The sequence below is a fragment of the Eriocheir sinensis genome, chromosome 36, assembly GCF_024679095.1.
Source record: "Eriocheir sinensis breed Jianghai 21 chromosome 36, ASM2467909v1, whole genome shotgun sequence".
NCBI classification, from domain to species: Eukaryota; Metazoa; Arthropoda; class Malacostraca; order Decapoda; family Varunidae; genus Eriocheir; species Eriocheir sinensis.
This window is the reverse complement of record NC_066544.1, coordinates 9,171,604-9,198,265: the sequence shown is the minus strand read 5'-3', so window position 1 is coordinate 9,198,265 and position 26,662 is coordinate 9,171,604. Positions and strand designations below refer to the sequence as shown.

General features: G+C 41.6%; 2 protein-coding genes and 1 long non-coding RNA gene across 8 annotated transcripts; 2 read left to right on the top strand and 1 right to left on the bottom strand.

Annotated features, from left to right (window-relative positions):
- Positions 1 to 1,176: 1,176 nt before the first annotated feature.
- On the top strand, positions 1,177 to 5,375 carry LOC127007748 (uncharacterized). Of its 5 annotated transcripts, none has more exons than XM_050879011.1 (2): positions 1,177 to 1,186; positions 3,129 to 5,375. In XM_050879011.1, the coding sequence occupies exon 2, from the start codon at positions 3,198 to 3,200 to the stop codon at positions 4,620 to 4,622; it is 1,425 nt and encodes a 474-aa protein (XP_050734968.1). In that variant the 5' UTR covers positions 1,177 to 1,186; positions 3,129 to 3,197; the 3' UTR covers positions 4,623 to 5,375. The 5 variants fall into 5 exon arrangements, with proteins under 5 accessions (XP_050734968.1, XP_050734964.1, XP_050734967.1 ...); XM_050879007.1 differs by lacking the exon at positions 1,177 to 1,186 and adding an exon at positions 1,846 to 1,998; XM_050879010.1 differs by lacking the exon at positions 1,177 to 1,186 and adding an exon at positions 2,047 to 2,176.
- Positions 5,376 to 8,714: 3,339 nt separating this feature from the next.
- LOC127007745 (ethanolamine-phosphate cytidylyltransferase-like) lies at positions 8,715 to 25,477 on the bottom strand. Of its 2 annotated transcripts, none has more exons than XM_050879003.1 (9): positions 25,230 to 25,477; positions 16,734 to 16,871; positions 16,131 to 16,243; positions 15,614 to 15,680; positions 14,949 to 15,027; positions 14,440 to 14,586; positions 14,086 to 14,286; positions 13,491 to 13,711; positions 8,715 to 11,926 (listed from the first exon to the last, which is right to left on the bottom strand). In XM_050879003.1, the coding sequence occupies exons 1-9, from the start codon at positions 25,460 to 25,462 to the stop codon at positions 11,809 to 11,811; spliced, it is 1,317 nt and encodes a 438-aa protein (XP_050734960.1). In that variant the 5' UTR covers positions 25,463 to 25,477; the 3' UTR covers positions 8,715 to 11,808. The 2 variants fall into 2 exon arrangements, with proteins under 2 accessions (XP_050734960.1, XP_050734961.1); XM_050879004.1 differs by lacking the exon at positions 25,230 to 25,477 and adding an exon at positions 19,307 to 19,325.
- On the top strand, positions 20,479 to 22,628 carry LOC127007746 (uncharacterized). Its single transcript, XR_007760479.1, has 3 exons — positions 20,479 to 20,602; positions 20,775 to 21,152; positions 21,195 to 22,628. It is a non-coding gene; the product is annotated as an uncharacterized LOC127007746 (long non-coding RNA).
- Positions 25,478 to 26,662: the final 1,185 nt, after the last annotated feature.

Sequence of the window (26,662 nt, the reverse complement as noted above, 5' to 3'; positions counted from 1 at the left end):
GCTCATATTTACATGCTTCTCCCCCATAAATATCATCAGGAAACAAAATTAATTAACCATTTCAACGATAAAAACATATAAAGCCAGTTATTGGTGCCCAGGAGACAGATTTTGGGTTGGAAATCGGGAAAAAGGAGAAATTGAATGCGACAATCTGGCAACGTTGAGGTCCTCCCGAACCTAGACCAAGAGGTTGTCAGATGAGCGTACCTAGAGCGTATTTACCGGTTTCAAACCCATAACCATTGCCAAGAAACATCAATAATTAACAATTTTAACGCTAACTATATATGAAGCCAGTTAATGGGGTGGAGGAGACAGTTTTTGGGTCAGAAATCGGCAAACATTAGAGGCTGAGTACGACAACCTGGCAACGTTTCTACCTCCCCAACCCAGACCAACGTTGCCAGATGAGTGTACCTAGCGCGTATTTAGCGTATTTACCGGTTTCAGACACATAACCATTGCCAAGAAACATCAATAATTAACCATTTTAACGCTAAATATATATGAAGCTAGTTATTGTGGTGAAGGAATCAGTTTTTTGGGTGGAAAATAGGCATATATAAGAATGAGTACGACAATCTGGCATGGATGTGTGGCACGGCAGAAATGGGCGGACCAGATTGTCGTACTCAGAGCATTGAATAATCGGTTTCAGGCTTTAAAATGTCGTACCTGCACAATTAACGATACCCAATTAAAGTTACTGTTAAAACCGTCAATTTTTTATTTTTTTGGCAAAGGTTATGTGCCAGACATCGAAAAATGGAATACGGTAAGTACGATAATATGGTAAGGTTTTGGGGGGGAGGGGAGAGGGGGGTGGGGAAGATGAACGTTGCCAGATGATTACTTAATATTGATTGATAGTTTATTGTTGCAGGTAAACAACAAGGGAGAAGGGAGGAACATGCCATCCCAACCCCTAGGCAGGACAGTGTGTGATTATACAACTATTAGTACATGTGTAGGGAGCACCATGAAACTAAAATGATACAATGGTAGGAAGGAAATATCTTCAGGTTTCTGACTCGTAACTATTGCAAAAAAACATCAATCATTAACGGTTTTTTTTTAATTGAATTGAATATCTTTCTGTGTTTGAGGGCGAGTTTTGGGTCAGAAATCGGCAAATAAATAAAAATATAATGAATATGACTTCTTCTTCTTCTTCTTTTGACCTGTAACGCTTTGTATCGCTTCTTTGGTCCTTCTCTCATTCCTCCCTTCTTCTTATTCACACACCTTCCTTTTCAATGTTACGTAATTTTCTAAACTGAAATAAAATCACTTATCTTCACTTATTCAGATATTTGTGCCCTTTTTTCCCAGCACTGCGCGAGGAACACTTTTGCCCATAATTCTTCTCTGTTTCCTTTTTGTCCCCATACAGCCCAAGGATATTTGATACAGCCCCTAGCATCGTTAGGGTAGACTGGTAGACCCCAACACCGATAACGATATTCATTTACGACAAATTTACATATTCTGCCTGGGGGTTGGGATGGCATGCTCCTCCCTTCTCCTATGTTGTTTTACTTGCAACAATAAACTATCAATCTTTCCAACCATTGTATCTTTTAATTTCATGGTGCTACCTACACATGTATTAATAGTTGTATAATCACACTCTGTCCTGCCTGGGGGTTGGGATGGCATGCTCCTCCCTTCTCCTATGTTGTTTTACTTGCAACAATAAACTATCAATCAATCAATCAATCATATTCTTAGACTCCTTTAATCTCATCTGCTGTGTCTTGTATAATCACACTCTGTCCTGCCTGGGGGTTGGGATGGCATGTTCCTCCCTTCTACCTTGTTGTTTACCTGCAACAATAAACTATCAATCAATCAATCAATCATATTCTTAGACTCCTTTAATCTCATCTGCTGTGTCTGAGCGGGCTGGGTCGTGGGTCGTGGCTGCCGCTGGTCTCGTCGAGGTCCATAGGCCTGAGAGAGGGTCACGGGTGCGGCCTCCTCATCTTTTGACCTGTAAGTCCTCCTCCTCTCGGTCCTCTCTTCTTATTCATACATAAGAACATCGGGAAACTGCAAAGACTCCAGTACCCTGTCACCTTACTGCACCCACACCTCACTGCCACCTGTCATCCTCGTCCATGTGGCTATCCAGTCACCTCTTAAAACAAGCTATCGTCCCTGCACTAACTATGTGATTGCTGAGTCTATTCCATTCCCCCACCACCCTATTACTAAACCACTGCTTGCCTATATCTCTCCTAAATCTATACTTTTCTAATTCAAATCCATTACTGCGTGTCCTATCCTGCTGGCTAATTCTCAATACTTTACTTATATCGCCTTTATTGTAACCCTTGACCCATTTGAATACTTCTATCAGATCTCCCCGCACTCTTCGGCCCTCTAGTGAATGTAAGTTTAGATGTTTCAGCCTATTTTGATATGGGAGGTTCTCCAGCCCCTGAATCATCTTGGTCATCCTCCTCTGAACTGATTCTAGCAAGTTGATGTCCATTCTGTAGTGTGGGCACCAAAACTGGACAGCATAATCTAAGTGTGGCCTAACTAACGCTAAATAGAGTCTGAGGATGACCTCTGCACTCCTGTTGGTTACCGTCCTGTTAATAAAGCCTAATACCCTGTTAGTCCTATTCCTTGCCCTAATACATTGTTTCCTTAGTTTTAGGTCAAAATTCACTAACACTCCCAAATCCCTTTCACACTCTGATCTGCCTATCGCTGTGGAGTCTAAACTCTTTGCTTTTCAGTAGTATTGTGCTACGTAACTTTTTTTGTTGCTGAAATCGCCTATTTTCATTGTATTCTGTGCACTTATTCAAGCATTTGTGCCCTTTTTTCCCAGCACTGCCAGGAACACTTGCCAGCTTTACAATTTTTCTTTCTGTTTCCTTTTTGTCTTTTTTTTTGTGCCCTTGAGCTGTCTCCTTTGTTGTAAAAAAAAATAAATAAATAAATAAAATACAGCCCGAACACCATGCAGATTGCCCCGTTGTTCTAGCCCACTCCTCTCTCTGGACTAGTCCCGGTAAAGATTTGTTTTAGTACCGTGCCAGTATTTCATTACCTACCTTATGAAACATCACTAGCTCTTCACACCCACTCCTCCCTTTTTCTGTCCTCAGCTAGTGTAAACGCGGCATTGAGGAACAAACACAGATAATGCCAACAAACCCCCTAAGACACTCCAGAAGATGAAGAAGAATGAACTCAAGGTGCCTGTTGCTGTCCAGGAGGTAAAGGTCCTGACTACTGTTGTCCCAGGAGAGGAGTGGGATGGTGAAATGGAGACAACGGTGGAGGAAGACTGTGATGCTGCCCCCGACCCTCAGACCCCAAGATTGCAAAAGAATAAGCTGGGTTTGTTGTGGCCCCGCACAACACAGCTGGAGACGCCTGCAGCCAAGCATCAATGGTTTGTGGCCCTGCTCACACAGCACCCAGAGACCAACCTACTGTTCAAGGAAGGTAGGAACGTCCCGTACATCACATTGGACAATGGGCCCGTCTGTGATCGGTTGGTCACAGAGGGCTTTCAAGGGGAGGTCATGGTGCCTATTAAGGAGTTTCCAAAGACTGTGATTATTCATGGTGTGCCCACATATGTTTCTGTTACCTCTTTGGATACTCCTCAAGGCTTCCTGTCATTGAGGAGGAGATATGTGGCTAAGACACCACGCCCACAACTACTCGGCACAGTGCAGGGCAGTATACCTGAGAATGTTTGGATCTCTGGTGTGGGCCGGAAGAGGGTCACTCTTTACATATGGCCTGATCTCTGTCAGCGCTGCAGTAAATGGGGCCATAAAGAGTGGCGGTGCTGGTCTTCGCCTCGGTGTCGGTACTGTGCTGGCAGACACCACTCGAATGAATGTATGAAAAAAATCCAGAAAGGTGTCAAGTTTACTCCAAGGTGCTGTAACTGTGGTGGCCCTCATAATGCCTCCTCCAATGCTTGCCCTGAAAAACGTACACCCTTCTCCGGCACCCATAGAGTTCAGCAGGAATCTTTCATCCGTCAGCATGTCACTCCTGTTTACCGCCATACGCTGCCCCTTGCCCATAATGCCTGGGATAATACCACACCTAGATCTGGGCCTCACCCCCCCCCCAAGGGTCCTGGCCATGCTTCTTCACCTGTCACTGCAGGCACTGCTGGGAGTCATGCAGCTTCTGCCCCTGGTGCTGACCCTTCTTATAGTATCCTGCTTGATATTCAAAAGGAAGTGGCCACTATCACCACTCGCGTAGGTCAATGTACCGAGCTACTCACTACCATAGAAGCTCGCCTTGCAACCCGTGCACAGTGTCCCTCTCCTGGCATGGCTCCTGTAGATAAGGACGACGACCCACATCTACCATCCCTCTCATCAGACAATGGTCCCCAGCATCAGGAAGCAGCAGGTTCTCTCATTACTGGTTCTGCAGTGAGGGCTACTGGGACTTCACCCAATTCCAACTGCAGTGCCCAGCCTATGGGTGCCTCTGGTCCATCTGCAGACCCCTCTCGGCTGGATAGGCTGGAGGCTATGGTGAGGGAACTTGTTGATGCAATTAATGACCTTACTAGATCTGTAAATGGTATGCTGTGTGCTCAGCAGCGGGTACGAGGAGGCTAAGAGTAGACTTAGATCTTGTGTTGGTGAATCTGTCAACTCTCAGCTTACCTTTAGCTGTCCTGACGGCAGTGCCACCAGCATTTACTATGCCCAGGTATTGAATATTTGTTCTTACACTTATGGTAGACACAGTGCATCCTGTGATCTTGTAGTGATGCATCTGAGGCTGGGCTATAGGTATTCTGGAAGGTCAGTGGGGCTGCCCCTGTGCCTTGTACTTTGTGTGCAAGGCTAGGGGGTCACACGCTTCATCATTATGTATTGCAATGTCCCTCTATGAGGGATTACCAACCACAGGGCCAATGGAGCCAACCTGAGCTGGTTCATTAACAACAATGTTCTTTCATGTATTTTAAGAATACCCTGCATTTACCCCTAAACTAATTCTTTTGGGTGCAGTCCCTTGTGTCTGCTTCCGTTATCTCATCACAGTTACGATCTTTATTTTGTCACCTGTCATTGCACCTGTTTAGTCCCACAGTGCTACCTACAGACATGTCAACCATTTACTAATCTAGGAAATTACTTATTATTGACGTTGGTTTCACACACTTTTCCTATATTTTCTTGTTTTCTTTTATCATCTTCCGGATGCTGTCAATTCCTCCTCTGCTTAGTGATATGGATATTGTACACATGTTTTATTATTGTGTTACTGCAAATCACATTATGTATTGCCTGGGGGTCGGGATGGCATGTTCCTCCCTTCTCCTTTGTTGTGTACGTATTCAACAATAAACCATCAATGTCTCATTTTTCTTTGTTACTTTTTTTGGGGGGTGGGGGCTGGGGGGGAGGGGGTATGCAATGCCTTTTGGGTCATCACCCCCAGCGCTTCAATACTCACTCATCCTCAGCAAACTACTTTCTCAAAGAGCAGAGATGATATAATGATATTCAGTCACCCTACATTACCCAAGGCTCTCACCATTAAAAATATCACATTCACACACTCAATACTTAAAGGAAAAAGAGCCCAAGATTATGTGTTTAACATAAACAAAGCTAAAAGAGGACATTCAAATAGTTTAGCAATAATTACATTGTATGGAGGAAGGATAGGAGGGGTAAAGGTGGTGGAGTGATGATAAAGACGAGAAAGAAGTTATTAGTGAAATCAGTAGTTTATGGAAAAGGAAAGGCAGAAATAGTGAGTGTTAACTTGGAGAATAAAAATAGAGAAATGATGACAATAATATCAGCCTATGTACCACCAAGGACAAACTCATGGAACAGAGAAGAATATGAGATGATGATAGAGGATACCATTCAGAGTTTGAGTAGGTTACTTAAAGCAAATAAAAGAATCTTGTTGGTTGGGGACTTTAACTACAAAGAGGTAAATTGGGAAACATTCGAACATGGAGGAAGTGAGACAGCTAGGGGGGGAAAGATTTCTTAAACTGCCTATGGAAAACTTGATGCAGTGGTTGACTGAGAATACAAGATACAGGAGTGATGACGAACCAGCAAGACTGGACCTGGTACTGACGAAGGGAGTGTACCTGTTAAATGAATAAAGATATGAGTTCCATGGGAAAAAGCGATCATGTAATAATAGAGTTGGAAACCGAGGAGGAAGTCACTGAGGAAGACGAATCATACAAAGAAAAAAGAGAAACTACAGGAAAGCGGACATAGAAAATCTCAAGAAATATTGTGAAAAACTAGACTGGGAAAAGTTGAAAAGAACAAATGAGGTGCAGGAAAAGTATGATGTTTTCATAGAGGTATATGAGACAGGAGTTAAAAAATATGTCCCATTATATAAACCAACAGAAAGAGGAAAGCAAGAGTGGTTTAATGCAAGATGTGCAGGTGCAAAGAAAAAGAGAGACAAAGCGTGGAAAAGACTGAAAAGAAATAAGAAACAAAGGAATAAAGAAGACTTTAAGGTAGCAAGAAATGAATATGTGAAAATAAGGAAGGAGGAAGAGAAAGGATACGAAAAGGATATTGTTGAAAAGTGTATGGAGGAACCTACATTGTTTTATAGATTTATAAATGGTAAAGGACATGAAATCAGAATGGAGAAATGTAGATAGCGGGATGCCTCAAGGATCGGTACTGGCACCAATACTTTTCCTAGTGTACATAAATGATATGCCAGAGAAAATAAATGTAGTTACATGAGCTTCTTTGCAGACAATGCGAAATTGCTGAGACAAATAAGTGACTGAAATTCTGCAAGAGGATCTAAATAAGATTTGGGATTGGGAGATGGAGTTTAACTCCTTCAATACGGTGACGCTGACGTCGGCGTCATCGTATTGAAAGGGTTAATCCTCTTCCATTTCCTCTTAATCCTCTTCTAAACCTCTTAAAAGAAAATGGAAGAGGATTAGGAGGTTTAGAAGAGGATTAATCCTCTTCCATTTCCTCTTAACCCTTTCTATACTGTGAATCTGACGTCTGCATCACCGTATGGAAAGGGTTAATGTGAAGAAATGTCATGTAATGGAAATGGGTAAGAGTGAAGGGAGACCGAAGTGGACATATAGAATGGGAGATGGAGAAATGTTAAAAGTTCAAGAAGAGAGAGATCTGGAAGTGACAATACAAGATAATCAACAGTCTGAGAGTCATGTAAATAGGATATTCAGAGATACATATAGAATGGTAAGAAATATAGGAATAGCATTTCACTACATGGATAAAGATATGATGAAAAAGATGATTACCACTATTATTAGACCAAAGTTGGAATATGCAGAAGCTGTGTGGTCTCCCCATAAGAAGAAACACTTGAAAAAACTAGAAAGAATACAAAGGATGGCAATGAAGATGGTTCCAGAACTGGAGGGATTGTCATATGAAGAAAGGTCAAAGGAAATGGACCTGCCAACATTGGAATAAAGAAGAGAAGGGGAAACCTAATACTAATTTACAAGTTGTGGAACAAAATGGAAGTAGTAGATAATGAGGAGTTGCTACTAAGAGAAGTAAGAAACATCAGCAACACATGAGGACACAGTAAAAAATTGAGAAAGGGAAGATGCTTGAGACATAAAAAAATATAGCTTCCCGCAAAGAAGCATAGAGGTTTGGAAGACTAAGTGAGGAAGTAGTATCGGCGAAGAGTGTGCACAACTTTAAGGAAAACTAGACGCGTGCAGATACGGAGACGGGACCACACGAGCTTAAGCCCAGGCCCTGTAAAATTACAACTAGGTAGATACACACAAACACAAAAAAAAAGGAAAGAAAAGGGAAAACCCCTTCAAAATTTCATCAAAAAGTATTGTAATGAGTCATGAGGGATAATGAATTAATGAGTCCCTCTGTTCTAACTGGTACTATTGTTGATTTAGTGGAATGGGGCATTTTGACTAAAAATTTCTTGAATGAACAAATATGACATTCCCTATATATTACTGTGCTGTGATATGCATGCTCCTTCAAAACTAAATAGTCTAATAATTTCAAGAAAACAAAACATATATGAGGAAATAAATTGTAAAAGGGAGTAGGATATGAAATGCTTGTATGAGCTTTATGCCAAAATATGCCATTGATTATAAATTGACAATGGTAGGACTGTAGGAGGGCATGTAACAACATAACCTTACATATTTGTTGTAACAAAACAGTACATCAATATCAGACTTGTTACATGCCTGGTACATCATGAGAAACACTGGGGGAAAATAAAGACGAGAAAATATGACAAATATGGAGTGCAAAATCAGTTCATCTGGTAGCACTGTGTGGTAAGTTGCTCAAAGAAGCCTGGCACATTCTGTCCAGGAAATGTCATAATACATGTGTGGTAAAGGTGAAACAGAATCAAGAAGACTGCTGGAAAGACTACTGACATAAGCTACCTGATGGCTTGGTGTCACAGCCGCCCTCCCCTCAGGGAGGAAAAAGATCACTGCCTCGGAAACTAAATCAAACAGATGGCGATGACATTTGTCTTTAATTTCTAAAATAAAACTTATGTAAGACTTTACAGTATGAAACAAGTTGTAGACTTTCTAAAGCTCAAACACTTTAAGCAGTAATGAATACATCATCTGCCTCTTTAGTTTGCTCAAACAAACATCGTGCCTGAAGGAATGAAGGAGAGGAAGGGAAAATCTTATACAGGCATTGGTTATATCGTTTTTTATTCTGAAACAAAAATCGATTTAAAATTTCACAAAAGTTCCTGGTTAAGTAACAGATTGTACACATGCCAGGCAGGTACAGCACTGCTGGTGTCTGCCTCGAGGAGCCACGGGCACAGGTCGTTGGTAATGGTTGTCAAGTAATAGTCATCCTCATGAAAGTAGTACTTGAAAAGTTTTGGCAAAAAACAAGCATTGAAATTTTCTGACAAGCAAGCTTGCCAAGTGCTGCTTACCAGTTACTCACCTCACCAAATATTTGAATCTATTAATAAAACAAATAGTACCACTGATTAAAAAATAAAATATTGCATGAAAATCACAATACTAGAACTAAATGCTATTATCATTGGCTCTCATCACTTCCTTTAGCTAGGCAAATAATGCAAGCCAAGACATCACTGTGATGCAAGGACTAACTCCAGAGAATGACTAATGGCTACCTGCCTGGAGGGTGGAGGTTCTACCTGAAGGGTGGAAAGACTACCTGACTGCAGATGAACAACTTGATCCAACATCTAGATGACTGTTGTGCCTACTCAGTTATTTTATGTGGAATTTGCTTATTGACCATTATATGCCGAACCTACTTCACTCAATTTACATATTTGTTACAAAAAATAGTTAAGGGTTGAGATTTAAGACTGGGAGTATCCTTCCCAACTCTCCCAAATCTTGAATACCAATAGTACAAACAATTAGAATATTTGGATTGCTGAAAACTGAATGAAAGTAGTTTTACTAAATGCTTTTGATGTCGAACCTGCCTTAATTTCTCTATAAAGCCATAATTTATTTTATTAATCACTTCAGGTATTCAGTTAATTTTCATGAAGAAATCTACTTCACACAGGTACTCAATTAGTGCTTCATTGCAATAAATCTTCCTTCATACTCTCTAGGTACAGTTAGACACACCTTTCAATGTTGGTTCATTTTGTCATTCTCCTTGTGGAGGGAATGGTGATGCAAGACTACACTGGCAGACGTGCGGCAAATGGATGATGGAGACGTGCAGGGCTGGGTGGCAAGGAAAAGCCCAAGAAGACGGAGTGGGTTGAGGAATTTTGTGTAGATACACCTCAGTATGTAAAGTAATAGCATTTTAGTTAGTGGAGAAAGGCCTTTAAAGTTCATTTGTTCAGCTTTTAGGGAACCATTAGTGAAATAAAATTTTGTACCCCTGAGCCCATCCTCACCTCACCTCACCTCCAGCCCCACTGCCTGCCCCAACACAAGGAGGAAAAGGTGATGCTAACTGTGCCTGGCAGCAAGTGGCTGCCTGTACAAGATGTCGATGATGTGATATCCCTAACCTCTCACTACTCCCTCTCACTCCCTACTTAATTTTGTATGTGTGCACCACCACAACACTGCAATACATATAATTCATAGGTGAAAATTGCCTATACTCTGTGATGACTTAGTTTTATATGAAAAATAAAACATGATAAAATGTAATTCAAGTAAAACAATATTTAACTAAACTGATTATTTCCTTAAAAATAGGTATAGAGAAAAGACAAAGAAAATGCTGCATGACTTTCAGTGATTCTCCCCACTTTGTTTTGGCACTGCTTTCAGCAGCTGGGTCTTTTACCTGCAGTGTGCAATGACAGTTAAGGACAGAAGAATCTAAGACTGTCCTGTACTGGCCAGTCTGTATGGAGTTGTATAAATTTGGTATCAAAATAGTAAAATACACAAGGGTGTGTTAAGAGTTGTACAGTGGAAGCCATGGAGTAACAAAGACTAAGGTCCAAGAGTTTCCCACTCACTAGACACACAAGATTGCAACAGCAGCTAGCAAAAAGCCAAGCAGCTCTGCTTGGCCTAAGGTAACGCACTCGTGGCTCAACCTCACGTTCTGTCCTGGCCACCAGACAATCTATTTGCCTCTTGCAGCTTACTTATAGCAGACAGACTTTTCTGCATTCCAATGAAGAAAAACTGAATTGCTTGGGAAAAAGGTCACAGCAGCTGAAAAAAGCACCTAAAAAAATTGAGAAGAACTGTATTTACATACGATACAAAATATAAATACTGAATATCTGGAAACTCATGAATGAATGAGGGGTCTTGTTTTCTCTAAAATGAATGTTTTTTTTCAGAATAATTCAACAGTGATAACAAATATGAAACTATAGCTGGCCCTAAAGGACATGAACGTAAAGATGCATTACCTCAGTCACACGAGTGCTGAAAATATAGAACAAAAATAGTTAAAACATTGTTAACTTCTCATGACCATATCGAGTAGAAACTGAAAAATAAATTTTATTAAGTTATATTAAAAGATAAGCATTGACAACTGACAATAACAAACTTCAGGTCTTAAGAACAAACATTGCACAACATCTGTATCGCTCACCCACACAACAGACAACAAGGCTTTGGTGGGGTCAATACTGCGCCGCTCCCACACCCTCGCCCCAACTGACCGCACACTTGAAGGAAGCCCCATGATTAAATGCAGCCTCCACAACACCTGTTCTAATTAAACCATGCACCTGTACATGATAGAATAATCTTAATATTGAAAATATAAAACTTTCAAAATACATATGTGAATTAATTATCTATTTTGCAGGATAAAAATATATGTATATTCAAATCATAAACCTAAATATTTTAAGCAGACTTTTGGCAATAATGACTAGATGGTCTTTTAATTCAATGTTTATACTGGCTAGTGACTGTCCTGTCAGACTTCAATCTGCATGACATGAATCAATTCTTGGGTAACAGTGAAGAAATAGTAATAGTGAAGAAATGCAGTCATTGTCTCACACAAAACAGAAAATAAAAGTAAGCTATTCAAAATAAAAAGAATAGAATATTTACAATTTCCATGAGGGTGCAAAAAACTCTGAAGTGCCACATCATGAAGGCATCTCAATGGTAATGTTAACTTCAACAGTTCTTCAACAACTATAAATGTAGGTAAAAGCAAAACTTAGTCCGTTTATACATTCATTAGTAGGTTCTGAATAATGGATTAGTTTGTTCTAACATTATAGTACAAAGCAATTCTTGAAGTAGCTCCTGAGTGACCTGCAGCAGGGCAGGTCACTGGGTCACTCCACCTGGATAGGGTCAATGTCAACACGACCCTCAGCTTTGGCCTTCATGTAAGCAGCAAAAGCAGCCTTCTCCTTCTTCTCTTTCTTCTTGTTACGCACCTCGTAGTCGAGCCTGTGAAAGGACACCTTAGCAAGCCATCCACAGTGAAGCATGCAGCCTAACCAATCCAAGCTGAGTTAAGAGTGCCCCAATTAAGATTTGTAAAATATAACAAATTATTGGAATTGTATATATCTGACCCTTTGAACTGATGTAATGAGACAGATATCAGAAAATGTTTATTATATTACTACCATGTGAGCACCCCAGCCATCCAGTTATTAATGACAACCATACCAAAAGGGAAATAAGATTTCATTGGTAAGCTATGCTGGCTGGCTTCTGAATAATCTTCATTTCTTATCCACACACAATCCCCAACACTGTGTAAGGCATCAAATGCTGGATATAATTTTTAGCACTGTATTGAATAGAGAATGTCAATGTGTTGGTGTTGAGTTGATCTAAAGAAAATAATTATGCATAACTAGTATCAGGTGAGTGGAATTTGCTGGTTCTGCCACAGGCACCTCAACCTGAGCTTTCTCCTCCCCGTCAGGCCAGGCAACACATGCAAGTCAATCCAAGCTGACTCAGACCATTCGGAGCAGAAACCAAAGTGACAGACAGACAAGGGAATAAAAGGGTGGTGGCCTTAGGCATCTTAAGCTTCAGTCTCTGCATTCTCAGAACATACATATCAGTCCAAATGATAATTTGGTAAAAGCCCCCAAAGTAAAATGTCATAATGAGGGAGTTGTTACCAAGCTTGAAAAAAAAAAATATACACTTGGCTGTTCCTCTATCTACATGGCTAAGGCACTAGGGATGTGGGCTGCATCATGTCCCTCAGAGGGTGGGTTCCATATGGAGGATATGGGAGTCTCCTCACCAAAAACTCTGACTACCAGTGTGTGTACCTGCCAACACTCCAAAACTATTTGATTGCAACAGTCTGGTGAGGGTGCTGCCAGGGCCACTCAGCTACAGCATGTGCAGTCAAGTCAGCTGGTGAGGAGTCAAGTGAGTGCTGAAACTGATGTAAGCCCTAGGAGTCAAGAGCCTGGGTGGGGTCATTACAAGTGCTATGGTAACTATACATGAGCTTAGACAAGGGTTATATTTGGCCAGGAAGCACAGTGAAGGGAAGAACAATGCATCACAGGGCTTTCAAATGTTAGGATTGAAAGAGCATTATGGCGCATGAGGCACTCACTAAATTTAGTCTATACATCCATACAATACTGCAAGTTTGCTTTAAATGTCTCAAATAGAACACAAAATTTTCATTATACTTTTGGATTTTCATAATTGATTAGTTTTTAATAACTCAGAAATTTCAACCTGATGACATGGAACATTTTAGAAGTCTTGATTGATGTGTGGTACATAATGGGGTCACAGCTCCTCAAAGACTAACATGTGGATGCAGTCTGTGGCTCGGAAACTGCACAGAGCTGGTGTAAGACAGAAGCCGGAGGTACTCAGTGCTCATCATCGTTAACTTGGGTCACACCTTCCTTACTGAGCAACCCACCAAACATGTCTGATTCACTAACACCTCAGACAGATAGGAAGCAACTCCTCAACACAACTTCCATATGTACAAAACTGGGAAGAAAAAAATAGGCCTTACCTGTGTTCAATTATCCTCTCCACTATCCTCTGTGTGGTCATGTCGTTGCCAGAGTCGAGAAGCTTGAACTTGCCCCTCCTCTTGGGCTCCACGTATGGGTCGGAGCTATCAGCGTCCGGCATGATTTCCGACATGCCGTGACACACCAGGTCCACCTTCAGTTGGTCCATGAGATCACAGGTCACAGAGTATGGGGCCCCAATGACCACCTCACTCACATACTGCAAGGGAAGTTATTATGATGGCTGGTTAATTGATTCATTGATTATTTCATAAAGCATACATAGGTACACTCACTGATGATAACACAATAAAGTAAAATAAACAGTTCCAGCACAAGGGCTGTGAAAGAATGCACAGGATGTCACCTACATGTTGTTTTGAGTACTTTCCTTTCAATTTTATCCTCATCCACATTACCAAACACCACTTTACACATGAAAACTGTGCTGAATCCTTTAAAAATAAGAGAAAAGGAGCATGCTCCTTTTCTCTGATTTTTAATTCTCATTCATACTAAATAAAAATCAAAGTGGTAAAGAAAGAAAGTACACAGTGTTTTACAACTATTTACCTGCATTCCTTCAGAACTCACCTTGCAAGCAAGAACTGAGAGAACTCTTTCGTGGAGATTCATGATGGGGTAGTTGGCGCCCTTGTAGCAGTTCACGACTGGGTCTGTGTGGAGCCCAACTATCAAGAAGTCTCCTTCCTGCCGGGCCTTCTCCAGGAAGTCCAGGTGACCCACATGGAACAGGTCAAAGGCCCCGGCCACATACACGATCTTGTCCCCAGGCTTTGGTAAGGAAGTAATGAACATTAGGAAAGATAGCAATAAATGGAATGTTATGGGTATACTGATTTTGATGAATATAAAAGTTTGTCTACTACTTGATTTTATGGCTGTTCAATACATGATTTAATAATGTTCTCAGTTTACATCTGTCACCTTTGGAGTGAGCCCTGAAGAGAACTGCATGATCTTCTGTGTGGTGGGAAGAAATTGTGTCACGCCTGTCCAGGGGGAGCGAGCGCTGGCATCAGTGCCTAAGCTGTCAGAATGTCCTCTTTCAACCAGGTACTCTGCCTCCCCAACCTGAAGCAGAACACAACTTTCTAAGACTTGAACATTTCAGTTGCTTATGTTGAGCTTTTAATAGAATGTAAAGATGGTATGAATGGTGAAGCACATAGGTAGATATGTATGTACAGATCTGTAATTCAAGCAACAGTAAAACAACAGCAACAAAAACAACAATAAGGTGTAAAAATGACTAAGTGACTTAAAATGACTTAAAATGAAGACGGAGTGTTTTGGTGGGGAGGAGTGAAGATTATTGCTGAGTGTGGTGACCCTGGTTGTAGGAAGGTGGAAAAGTTTGTAATGATGACTGAGTGTCTAAATCAGGAAAAGCAAAGATCAGTGCTGGGGGAAGTGAGCCTTGTGATGGCGCTGACCTGTTGGTGTTGCCGGGTCATGAGCAGCATGCGGCCCACCAGGTCTGTGGTGCTGACGCCCTCCGTCCTTCGACACTCCCTGCCAAGAACTCAGTAATGTATTCAAAGGCTTGGAAAGAATAACACATAAAAAAAAAAGGGTTTACAAGTTTCACTACAAACATATACTCCACAACTACATAAGTTTTTTTCTTCAAAATTCAAAAAGCAAGACTGGCTATCACAATCATGTCATTCATCTTTCAAGGCCGTACATATAACAACAGTATCACTAAGAAAAAACTCTTGCACCATCCACAGCCAGTGACAGTCATTGAAAAGCTGAGGTATTTGTTGGCTCAGCCCCAGACCCAGGTAACACGGGATATAAATGATTTACTGCCACCATAAACTTAGAGAACACTTTTTGAGTCATATTTTCCACTAGTAATAACACAAGTAGGTCAGTGCTCCTGGGTGCTGCATCAGTGCATACATGACATATTTGATTTATACTATTTTAATAATGACTAAGGAACACTACTTATTAACAACCTAAATTAGTATATCAATAAACAATCTGTATTTCCCTCCAATCACATGACTAAGGAAAGGAGTAACTTCTACTCTTTGTATGTTTCTCCCATGACCTTCACAACATAGAAGTGACAGGTTGTATCACTCACTTGTATCTCTTGGCAGCCTTGACAATGTGGTAGGTGTCCACCCCGTCGGCTGTCATGGTGATGTCGTCTGGGAAACACAAAGCAGGTGAGAACAGTGTGTAGACTTTTGCTTCATTCCCAAACCATTCCACAAGAAAACCTTATACTCTGTTCCTTAACCCGGTAGCACCGACGGGCCAAATTTGTGGCTTTACCGTGTAGCAGCGACGGGCCAAATTTGTGCCATGATCTAAACTCCCCAAAATAAATGATACATAAGTTGATCACAAATGCTTTGATATATATTATGAAATGGTTTGTGTGAAGGGTGATTTTTTCTCATTTTTCTCGCTTGGAGGGACCATTAAGAAACACGATCCCTGCTGCTACCGGGTCAATTAAATTTTGCCTTACCTCCATAAAAACAGGAATTAAAAGTAGCAATAGTTATTCACCACCATGAAGACAGAAATTACAGTATTCATCAACAATATACCTCCACAAATACAGGAGTTATTTGTACTTGTCAACCCCTCACCTCCATGGACACAGAAGTTACAGTTGTATTTGTCGAGTGTTTCGATGGTGGTGACATAAGGCGCTCCCTCTATTACCTCGTCCACCCACTTGATGGCGCGCACCATCTTGTACCTGCACCAGAAAAAGGCAGGTGTGCAATAAGTAAAGAACAAGGCAGGTGTACAAAGGTGAAGAACAAGGCAGGTGTACAAAGGTAAAGAATGACACAGATGTACAATTAGTAAAAGGTAAAGAAGTAAATACCTTGAAAGTCAGATGGAAGAAATATGTAAGCTATAGGAAAAACTGTAGGAAACTATCTTTTTTATGAATATCACTCGGCAAAATAATTGAACACTTTTTTTTCAGTTTGACAGTATGAGTGAGTGACTGGGTTCCCTGACTAATAAGAAAAAGACCTTTACGTGTTTGAGCTGTTCAGAGTGAAATAAAAAAACTGCACATGCCTTTACCTACAAGTAGTATATAAATTAGAATTCATGATTAGATGAAGTGTGTAGAAAAACAAAAGTCACCATGAGTCTTGCACACATTACAACACCAACAGAATGATAAACAAGACCATGAAAGCCTCTCTCCTCCAAGCTTCCCGGCTGCCCACCTTTCCTCCTGCGTGAAGACTGGCGGCCCTTTGTGCTTGGTGATCTCCTCGTCCGTGTGCACCCCCACGATGAGGTAGTCCCCCATCGCCTTCGCCTGACGCAGCGAATTTGCATGTCCGAAGTGGACCATGTCGTAGCTGAAATAAATTTGATGGTTAGCCTTTCCTTCTCTATGTACAGATATTTGTGCTGCCCACATGTCTATGCCTACTGGTTATGGAAATTATATATCGTCACCCTCATAAAATAATCGCCTGTCATTTTTCAGCGATTTCCAGGTTTTTGTTTACATCAGTTTTTCATCATGTGACGCCCATTTTTGTATAGTTGCCTTCGTCATTCAGGGTTTGAGTGTTCTAGAATTGGCCTTTTCATTCCTGCCTAAATCTTAAGCTAAATGAGATGATGACAGTTCTTTTCTGATTTCCTGTAAAGTAGAAAATAATGACTTAGGCGGTTTCTTTACGAAGGTGACGATCTGTAACAATAGCACTATACAAGGATAGCATATTCAGTATCATCTTTTTAACTAATACCTCAAATATGTGCACTCCAGGAAAATGTTTGGGATTTGACATGAAACCATATCAAAACTTGACTTTACACTCATTTCAGACTTTGAATGGAACAGTCTCTTAGTCCAGGCTATTCCACTGTTGAATACATCTATTGGAAAGCTGTATTTCCTGTTATCTTTCAAACAACTTTCTTTCATGTCACTAAGATGATCTTCCGTCCCATACAAACAGATCCTCTTTATCCATTCTGTCTACTCCCTTCATTGCCTTGAACACTGTAATCACGTTACCTCTCCCTTCTGTCTTTTAAGGATGGCAGCCCAAACTTTTCCAATCCTTCCTTGTGTTCTCTTGATCTTATTTATATGTTGTTTTTTTATGTGGGGACCAAACTACTGCCATGTTTTATAATCTGGGGTGGAGCAAAGCCACTATCGATTTCCTCATCATCTCTTCGTCAATGATGCAAAATTCTACTCTTATTTCCATCGATAGCAAATTAGTTTACCGTTTACCGTTGATGAGGTTTCAGACCCCGCTCCACTGTTAGTGCACCGCTCTGTGAGGGCCGTCAACAATTACGATGTTAGCCTCAATAATAATCCTTGATACACTTATTCAAAACATCATAGAGAGTGAGTCTTGATTGCTTTCATGAATAGCCTACTGATGTCCTTTTAATAAAACTTGGCATCATCATAGTCACTTGGCTGTGTTTGGGCACTAAATTATTTCCAACTCACTGAACATTTAACACACAATTTGTCTATGAGTATAAACACTCTCTCTCTGACAATCTGCAGGTCACAGATTATCCTGAAACAACACTCCCAGATCCTCCTCTTCAACTTTTGTGCTGTTTTCATATCCCATTGAATAGTTCAGTGATAACATCTTTCCAATAACTTGCAACACTTAATAATAAATTCATTTCCCATGCCTGGCTCCTCTCATAAATTCTGTCAACATCTCCTTGCAGCCTTTTACTTCTCAGCTCATCCTCGGCTTTTATTTTCCTCATGATTTGGTTATCATTTGCAAACATGCTTGCATAGCTGTTCATTCCTTCCACCACATTTTTTGCATAAACCAGAAACTGTGGGCAGTAGCACCAAGCCCTGTGAAACTGTATACTTGTTACTTCCCTCCACCCTGACAGTCTGCCCTTTATAACTGTTCTTATCAATTGGTATCTCAGAAAGTTTCTCATCCAGTCCAGAAGGATGTCTTTGTCCTCCTATATGCTCCTGCTTCCACATTAGTCACCTTTGTGGTACCTTGTTGAAGCCTTCCTAAAGATCTTGGTATGTAGCACACAATCTACCTAACCATCAATTGACCTTGAGAAGAAGCTCAACAAATTAGTGACACACGACTGTCCACTTCTAGACATGTGTGGCAGGAGGAAGCACTTGAGTGGCTTCCTTTCCATTTGCATCACACTTGCTTCTCCTTCCCACCCAAGGTTGGCATTTACTAGTGGTTTGAACCTTCTTCCAGGGCACTTTACTTTGCTGCTGCTTATATTGCATTTCCCCAGTTTGTTTTAAAGTTATTTTCAACATTAGCTACAAATTACATGATTACATCACATAACACTTGCACAATAACATTACCGGTAACCATAACCTTTTTCATTTATTAGTCATTAAGCATCTAGTTTAGCTAAGAGTAGTGATTACACATTTCAGAAATATAGTAGTAAAAAATTTGTTGCAATTATTAGTAATAATTATTTGATCTTGTACTTGTTGAAAAAGAAGGTTAATTCTTTTCATTAATGATTCATAAGTATGATTGGTAAAACTCATACAACCAATAACAATTTCAGTTTTTTAAGTAGAGATTCACAAACATGGTTTTGTGCATGTCAAAAGCGCAGAATCTGAGCATGATGTTCCCTGTAGAGACAAGGCTGAGAACGTGTGCAGAGCATGATTGGTGGCTGCTTAGTCATGGGTAATCTCACCCATCTCATTTTTCTCATGTAAGGATTTTAATGCTTATCTAACACACACACAAACACACACACACACACACACACACACACACACCTCTCCGGTAGCTCAATCGGCTAGAGCGCCGCACTGCAAGGCTTCACGGCCAAACAGGCGGCGGTTTGAGCCCCGCTCAGGCCGGATTCTTTCTGTTGACTAGGAGTGGTTACTGTCCCCCCTTGAGCAAGGTGGATGGGGTGTGTGGTGTGTGAGGTCCTGGCAGTACCCAGAGATCGACGATAATGAGCATGCACTTGCTCGTGTCGGGAAGGTACCTTGTGATCAGGCCATGGTGAATTACACACACACACACACACACTCTATATGCTTTCTCTAGATATGTTTATTATACAATTTACTGTTATAAACATTGAAAAAGTTATAAGTAAAGTAAAACTGTTGGCTTAGAAGGAGCTGACATCTCCCTCATCTGCAAACAGCCACAGTAGCCTACATGGTCTGCCTGTCTATCAAGTTCCCAGTGTTAGAGCAGCTGTGAAAAACAAATAAGAAGGAAAATAGGAATGGGATGGAGCATTTATTTGGCAAACACAGCATTATGTACAGCACCTTGCCACTCACCCTCATGAGAAATGCGTTAAATTAAAGTATTTTGCCAGTTCTTAAATATAATTATAAAAAAAATAAGAAGCCTCACATAATAACTAGAGAAAATTGAGAAGTCCACAAAGAAGAATGACAAAAAATAATGGTGGGTGTAACAGACAGGAAGTAAGCACCCTGGATTAGATAACAAACAGGATGAGTATATTCAAATGACTGAGAATAAGAAATAGACTTCGGCAGGTCATATGTATAGAACTGAGAATGAGAAATAGATGTTGGCAGGTCAGATGTATAGAACTGAGAATGAGAAATAGATGTTGGCAGGTCAGATGTATAGAACTGAGAATAAGAAATTAATGCTGGCAGGTCATATGTATAGAACTAAGAATGAGAAATAGATGTTGGCAGGTCAGATGTATAGAACTGAGAATGAGAAATAGATGTTGGCAGGTCATATGTATAGAACTGAGAATGAGAAATAGATGTTGGCAGGTCATATGTATAGAACTGAGAATAAGAAATTAATGCTGGCAGGTCATATGTATAGAACTGAGAATGAGAAATAGATGTTGGCAGGTCAGATGTATAGAACTGAGAATAAGAAATTAATGTTGGCAGGTCATATGCATAGAACTGAGAATGAGAAATAGATGTTGGCAGATCATATGTATAGAACTGAGAATGAGAAATAGATGTTGGCAGGTCATATATATAGAACTGAGAATGAGAAATTGATGTTGGCAGGTCATATGTATAGAACTGAGAATGAGAAATAGATGTTGGCAGGTCATATGTATAGAACTGAGAATGAGAAATAGATGTTGGCAGGTCATATATATATAGAACTGAGAATGAGAAATAGATGTTGGCAGGTCATATATATATAGAACTGAGAATGAGAAATAGATGTTGGCAGGTAATATGTAAAGAACTGAGAATGAGAAATAGATGTTGGCAGGTCATATGTATAGAACTGAGAATGAGAAATTGATGTTGGCAGGTCATATATATAGAACTGAAAATGAGAAATTGATGTTGGCAGGTCATATGTATAGAACTGAGAATGAGAAATAGACTTCGGCAGGTCATATGTATAGAACTGAGAATGAGAAATAGATGTTGGCAGGTCATATGTATAGAACTGAGAATGAGAAATAGATGTTGGCAGGTCATATGTATAGAACTGAGAATGAGAAATTGATGTTGGCAGGTCATATGTATAGAACTGAGAATGAGAAATAGATGTTGGCAGGTCATATGTATAGAACTGAGAATGAGAAATAGATGTTGGCAGGTCATATGTATAGAACTGAGAATGAGAAATAGATGTTGGCAGGTCATATATATAGAACTGAGAATGAGAAATAGATATTGGCAGGTCATATGTATAGAACTGAGAATGAGAAATAGATGTTGGCAGGTCATATGTATAGAACTGAGAATGAGAAATTGATGTTGGCAGGTCATATGTATAGAACTGAGAATAAGAAATTAACGCTGGCAGGTCTCATGTATAGAACTGATAAAAGATGGTCAAATAAAGTAACTGAGTGATAACCTAGAAATTTCAGAAGTGAGGGCAGACAGAGGACCAGGTGGACAGATGTAACTAGATCTAATGCCTTCGCCAGAGTAGAATGGAGTACAGACACTAACGTCCAAGAGGTAGAGACTGCTGAGAAAGGCTTGAGTGTCTTGCAATAGGCTGGTTATGACTGAAGATGATGATACACTATACCCTCTCACAAAGAAAATGATGGTGATTTAGCCTGGCTTCTGAATATTTGATGACACACACACACACACACACACACACACACACACACTTAGCTACTCAGGTACGCATGTCACTTGATTACCAGACTTGACTCTCCCATAAAAAGAGAAAACAGCCTGGGGGAAGGTGAGCTAACTACTGCCAATACTACTACTACTACTTCTACTCTCCCTTTCACTCACACATCCAAGGACTAAGACACACCTGAGTTAGATTTTCTCCTATTCTAAACAAATAAATGAATCCAAATTACAAGTACAGCTTATGAAATTCTCTCTACAATATAATTTAAAGAACAAGCAAATATAAGTAATGAGGATAATTGTAAAGGCTGCATTGGATTGCTTCTTGCTCAAAATATGTGATTAGTGAACCCAAAATGCAAATATACTGCTTTAGACATGATCTTTGATCAAGTTAAAAGGGCAAGGTAATAAAAAAAGGTTGATTTGGAGTCAAAATAAAATCGGGTTCAATAACATCTTGCTTAATATTTTCATATTTTGCTGGATTAATGAACCCGAGATGAGAATATGACCAGCTTTTGAAATCATCTGAGGAACAAAATAAAAAAAGGTTAAGTTAGGGTCAGAGCTGAGAAAAAATATGACTTCTTGCTTAGTACTGCGCAGGATAATAATGAACCAAAGATGATAATAAAAAAAAAACTTGAAACCATCTTACAAACACCACCAGCACAGGACAAAATGATACAAAAAAAGAAAGGGAAAGTAAAGGTCAAGGAGTCAATGGGCACAATATGACATCTTCCTTATTAATCTATCTAGTATATTAATGAACCAAAGATGACAACATAACCACCTCTCAAAACCATCTTCCAAACACCACCAGTAAAGGACAAAATGATACAAAAGAAAGGGAAAGTGAGGGTCAAGCAAGGAGTCAGTGGGTACAATATGACATCTTCCTTGTTAATCTATCTATATTAATGAACCAAAGATGACAACATATCCATCTCTCAAAACCATCTTACAAACACCACCAGTAAAGGAAAAATGATACAAAAAAAAGGGAAAGTGAGGGTCAAATATGACATCTTCCTTAATCTATCTATACTAATGATGAACCAAAGATGACAACATCATCATCTCTCAACCAATCACTAAACACACACCAGTAAAGGAAAAATGATACAATTAAAAGAGTAAGAGAAAATTAAGGCCAAGAAGTCAATGGTATACAATATGACATCTTCCTTGCTAATCTATCTAGCAATATTAATGAGCCAAAGATGACAATATAACCATCTCAAAAACACCACCAGTAAAGGACAAAATGATACAAAAAAAAGGGAAAGTTAAGTTCAAGGCTGTCTAGGAGGGCTTCATTGCCTAGCAGTATCAAGGCGTAGGCCAGCAGCAGCTATATAAAGGAGGTCAACGTGCCAGGTCCTCCCCCTTCCCCTTGCGTGAGGTGCATGGTAAGGGAGATGAGGGGTTGGGGAGGGGATAAGGAGGTCAGGGGGGGCAAGGGATCAGATCGACCCTTACGCCAGGTCCTCCCCTTCCTGTAGCGTGAGGAGCATGACAGGTTGAGGGGAAGAAGGGGAAAGGGGAAGAGGGGTAAAGGAGAGGAGGGGGAAAGGGGGAGGAGGGGGAAAGGAGAGGAGGGGGAAAGGGAGAGGAGGGGGGAAAGGGGGAGGAGGGGTAACGGGGAAGAATGGGAAAGGGGAAGAAGGGGAAAGGGGAAAGGGGAGGAGGGGGAAGAGGGAGGAGGGGGTAAGGGGAGGAGGGGGAAAGGGGAAGAGGGGGTTAGGGGAAGAGGAAAAGGGGAAGAGGGAGTAAGGAGATAAAGGGGAGTTAGGGGATGAGGGGAATAAGGGAGGTGAGGGGGAAGTGGTCAACCCTTGCGTCTGGTACCCCCCCCCCTTCCCCTGGCTCCCCTCCCTTCCCCGAGCTTGAGGTGCATGACAGGGGGAGGGGAAGGGGATGGGGAATTAAGGGGGTCAGGGGGTTAGGGGTTGAGGGGAATAAAAGGATCGAGTGAGGGGGTGGAGGTCAATCATTACGCCCAGATCCTCCCCTTACCCTCTCCCCTAGCGTGAGGTGCATGACGGGGAAGGGGTTGGGGGATGAGGGGACGAGTTGAATAAGAGAAGTGAGGGGGAGGAGGTCAACCATTACGCCCAGATCCTCCCCTTACCCTCTCCCCTAGCGTGGTGTATGACAGAGGGGAAGGGGATTAGGGGAGGGGGTTGGGGGATGAGGGGAATGAGGAGTGAGGGGAGGAGGTTAACCATTACGCCCAGGTCCTCCCCTTACCCTCTCCCCTAGCGTGGTGTATGTCAGGGGTAAGGGGAATTTGGGGAGGGGGTAAGGGGAATAAGGGGAGGGGGTTAGGGGAGAGAGGGGGTGGAGGCCAATCATTGCGCTAGGTCCTCCCCTCCCTTTCCCTCCCCTTGCGTAGTGTGAGGTGCATGACAGGGGGATCGAAGGGGAATTAGAGGAGGGGGTTAGGGGAATGAGGGGGTTAGGGGAATGAGGAGTGAGGGGGAGGAGGCCAATCATTGCGCCAGGTACTCCCCTCCCCTTGCGTAGCGTGAGGTGCATGACAGGGGGAAGGGGATAAGGGGAGGGGGTTAGGGGAATGAGGAAGGGGGAGGAGGCCAATCATTGCGCCAGATCCTCCCCTCCCTATCCCTCCCCTTGCGTAGCGTGAGGTGGATGGGTGGGGGGAAGGGGATAAGGGGAGGGGGATGAGGGGGTCAGACGGTCATCTCTCTCATCCCCGCCACCACATTGATTCCTCACCGCGCCACTCACCACTGCATTCCCCAACCCATGTACCCACTACTACGCATTCCCCACATACCAGAACAAAGACATATACACATTTCTAACACCCAGACATCCTAAAAATCCACCTGGGGAGTCATAAAAGGCGTGGGAATGTAAAAATAAGACGCCGGTGGAGCCAAAGCCGTAGCCACGTGAATGCATTGGGACACACGCCGTCGTCTGCAGTGGGCATGAATCAAATTTAGACGAGTTTAGGCTGAAATAACCTTTAATCATGACTTTCTGACGTTGGGATGAGTAAATGGTGCCCTAAAGACCCTGCATGACCTAAATACAACCTGGTTTCCCTATAATATACGCGAGAAAAAGGGGAGTTTGAGGAGGTGTTAGCGGCGCCTAGTAAGGACCCCTAACCATTATCAGATTCAAAAAGCACAAAATTAAGGCTCATATCACCTGTAATTACCATCCTCTACCTGGTAAATGAGGCAAATGCACCCGTAAGTCACTGCCAGGCCTATCAACTGCATGGGAAATAGGTATTGGGGTGGGTAGGGCAGGCCTTACCATGCACACAACCATCCCCACATCAAATATATACCATGTTAAAGCACAAATCACCTTTAATTATCCACCTCTACCTTTAAAATGAGCCTAATGTACCTGTACTACACTGCTCAGCCTAGAAACGTGGATAAAAATGTCATAGGGCAGAACTCACACCAATCGCCTCCTCAACTAAGCACAAGTTAAGGTCTAAGCCACCTTCAATTATCATCCTCTATCTGTACAATGGGCCCAATGCACCTGTAAGCCACTGCCCGGCCTATCAAGTGCATGGGAAAAAGGTCAGTGGGTGAACAAGGGCGTGACTCACCATCCATCACACCACACCCTCACTTGCTCCCTCTCCATGGCTGCTGGTGATCCTGGTGACCGGCTTGACCTGGCTGGGGGAAGAGCCTTGATGTCGGAACACCGAGGTTTACCAGGACACAACCACCAGCACACTGCCAGCCACACACACACACAGTGACACACTCTTCTTCTTCCTCCCAGCCACTCAGCCACGCCCACTGCACCATTCCACACCTCCCCTATAATCCCCATACACCCATAACCACCCCCTGGAACCCACTCATACATGCTTTTCATCGTATTTGGAAGGTCAGGAAAGGTATGGTAAGGTTGATAAAGGTGTATATAAGGGTAAATGAGGCTACACGTGGTGGCCGGGGGGCTGCGCGGCGCACCTCGTACGATGGGTGTCACGGCGCGGGAACTTTGACCGTTTGAAGTTCTTATCGCGTCCTATCAAGGGTCGTATCTGTCTCCCCACGGCCCTGCGTTGGTCAAGGGACGATAGGACCAACCGGACCCTTATCCTCAAAAATGCCGCGACGAATTATCAGTAGAGCGTGGACAGACTCGTGGTATTCAGTGATTAATAGTGGAATTATCCGGAGATTCAGGTCAGGCTTTTGATCAGAGGGCGATGTACTCAGACCAGCCGATATTTAGATTGATATGAATATGCACTATGTAAATTGTGGATATATTAGAGTATTATGTGAAAGGTTGAAGCCCGTGTGTAGACCTAGGGACTCGTAGCAGTGGGTCACAAATACAAGGGTGAATGAGTGAAACAGATTTAGCACTCGTGTAGAATGTTCAAATACAGCAGACATCTTCGAGAAAATGCTAGATAGATTCATAGATAGGGAGGATAGATAGGCTAGGGAAGATAGACTGCTACGTGTTATGTTTACAGGAGCTGCCCTGAGTAAGCCCCTACAATATGTTCTGTTGTGTTTGTGTTACGCGGTATGAGTGTACTGATCCGTCGGCTGATACTGTACGTTAGATTATTTGTTAATTAAGATATCGCACAAAAAGATATATGGTCCGTCAAGCAGAACTGTGATCCTTGACTCCAAGACAACTAGAAACATTTAGCCTCAGGGACAGCTGCTCGCAGGGTTATTTATAAATATATTGTGTACAAGGTGTAAAGAGAGAGGAAAAAGTCCAAACTGTGTTATGAGATACTAATTTTGTGTTTATAATAATAAGTAATAATACCTTTGTTTGTCCTGAGAAACAAAATGGCATACATAAATCAAAGAGAAGGAAAGAATGCAGATGATGTGTGTGTGTGTGTGTGTGTGTGTGTGTGTGTGTGTGTGTGTGTGTGTGTGTGTGTGTGTGTGTCTAAATAATTAGCTTCTAAGTAATAAATATGTACAATAGAGTGTTTAGAAGTGGAATACATATCCTTCCTGTCCCTCCTATACTTACCTTATACTTGGC

Excerpts from the sequence above, each read along its gene's own strand:
- LOC127007748 (XM_050879011.1), top strand. The coding sequence starts at position 3,198 with ATGAAGAAGAATGAACTCAAGGTGCCTGTTGCTGTCCAGGAGGTAAAG.
- LOC127007745 (XM_050879003.1), bottom strand. The coding sequence starts at position 25,462 with ATGGGGATTATAGGGGAGGTGTGGAATGGTGCAGTGGGCGTGGCTGAG. Across the intron at positions 14,287-14,439 it reads CTTCAGGGCTCACTCCAAAG|CCTGGGGACAAGATCGTGTA; the intron begins GTGACAGATGTA and ends TCCTTACCAAAG. Across the intron at positions 11,927-13,490 it reads GAGAGGATAATTGAACACAG|GCTCGACTACGAGGTGCGTA; the intron begins GTAAGGCCTATT and ends GTCCTTTCACAG.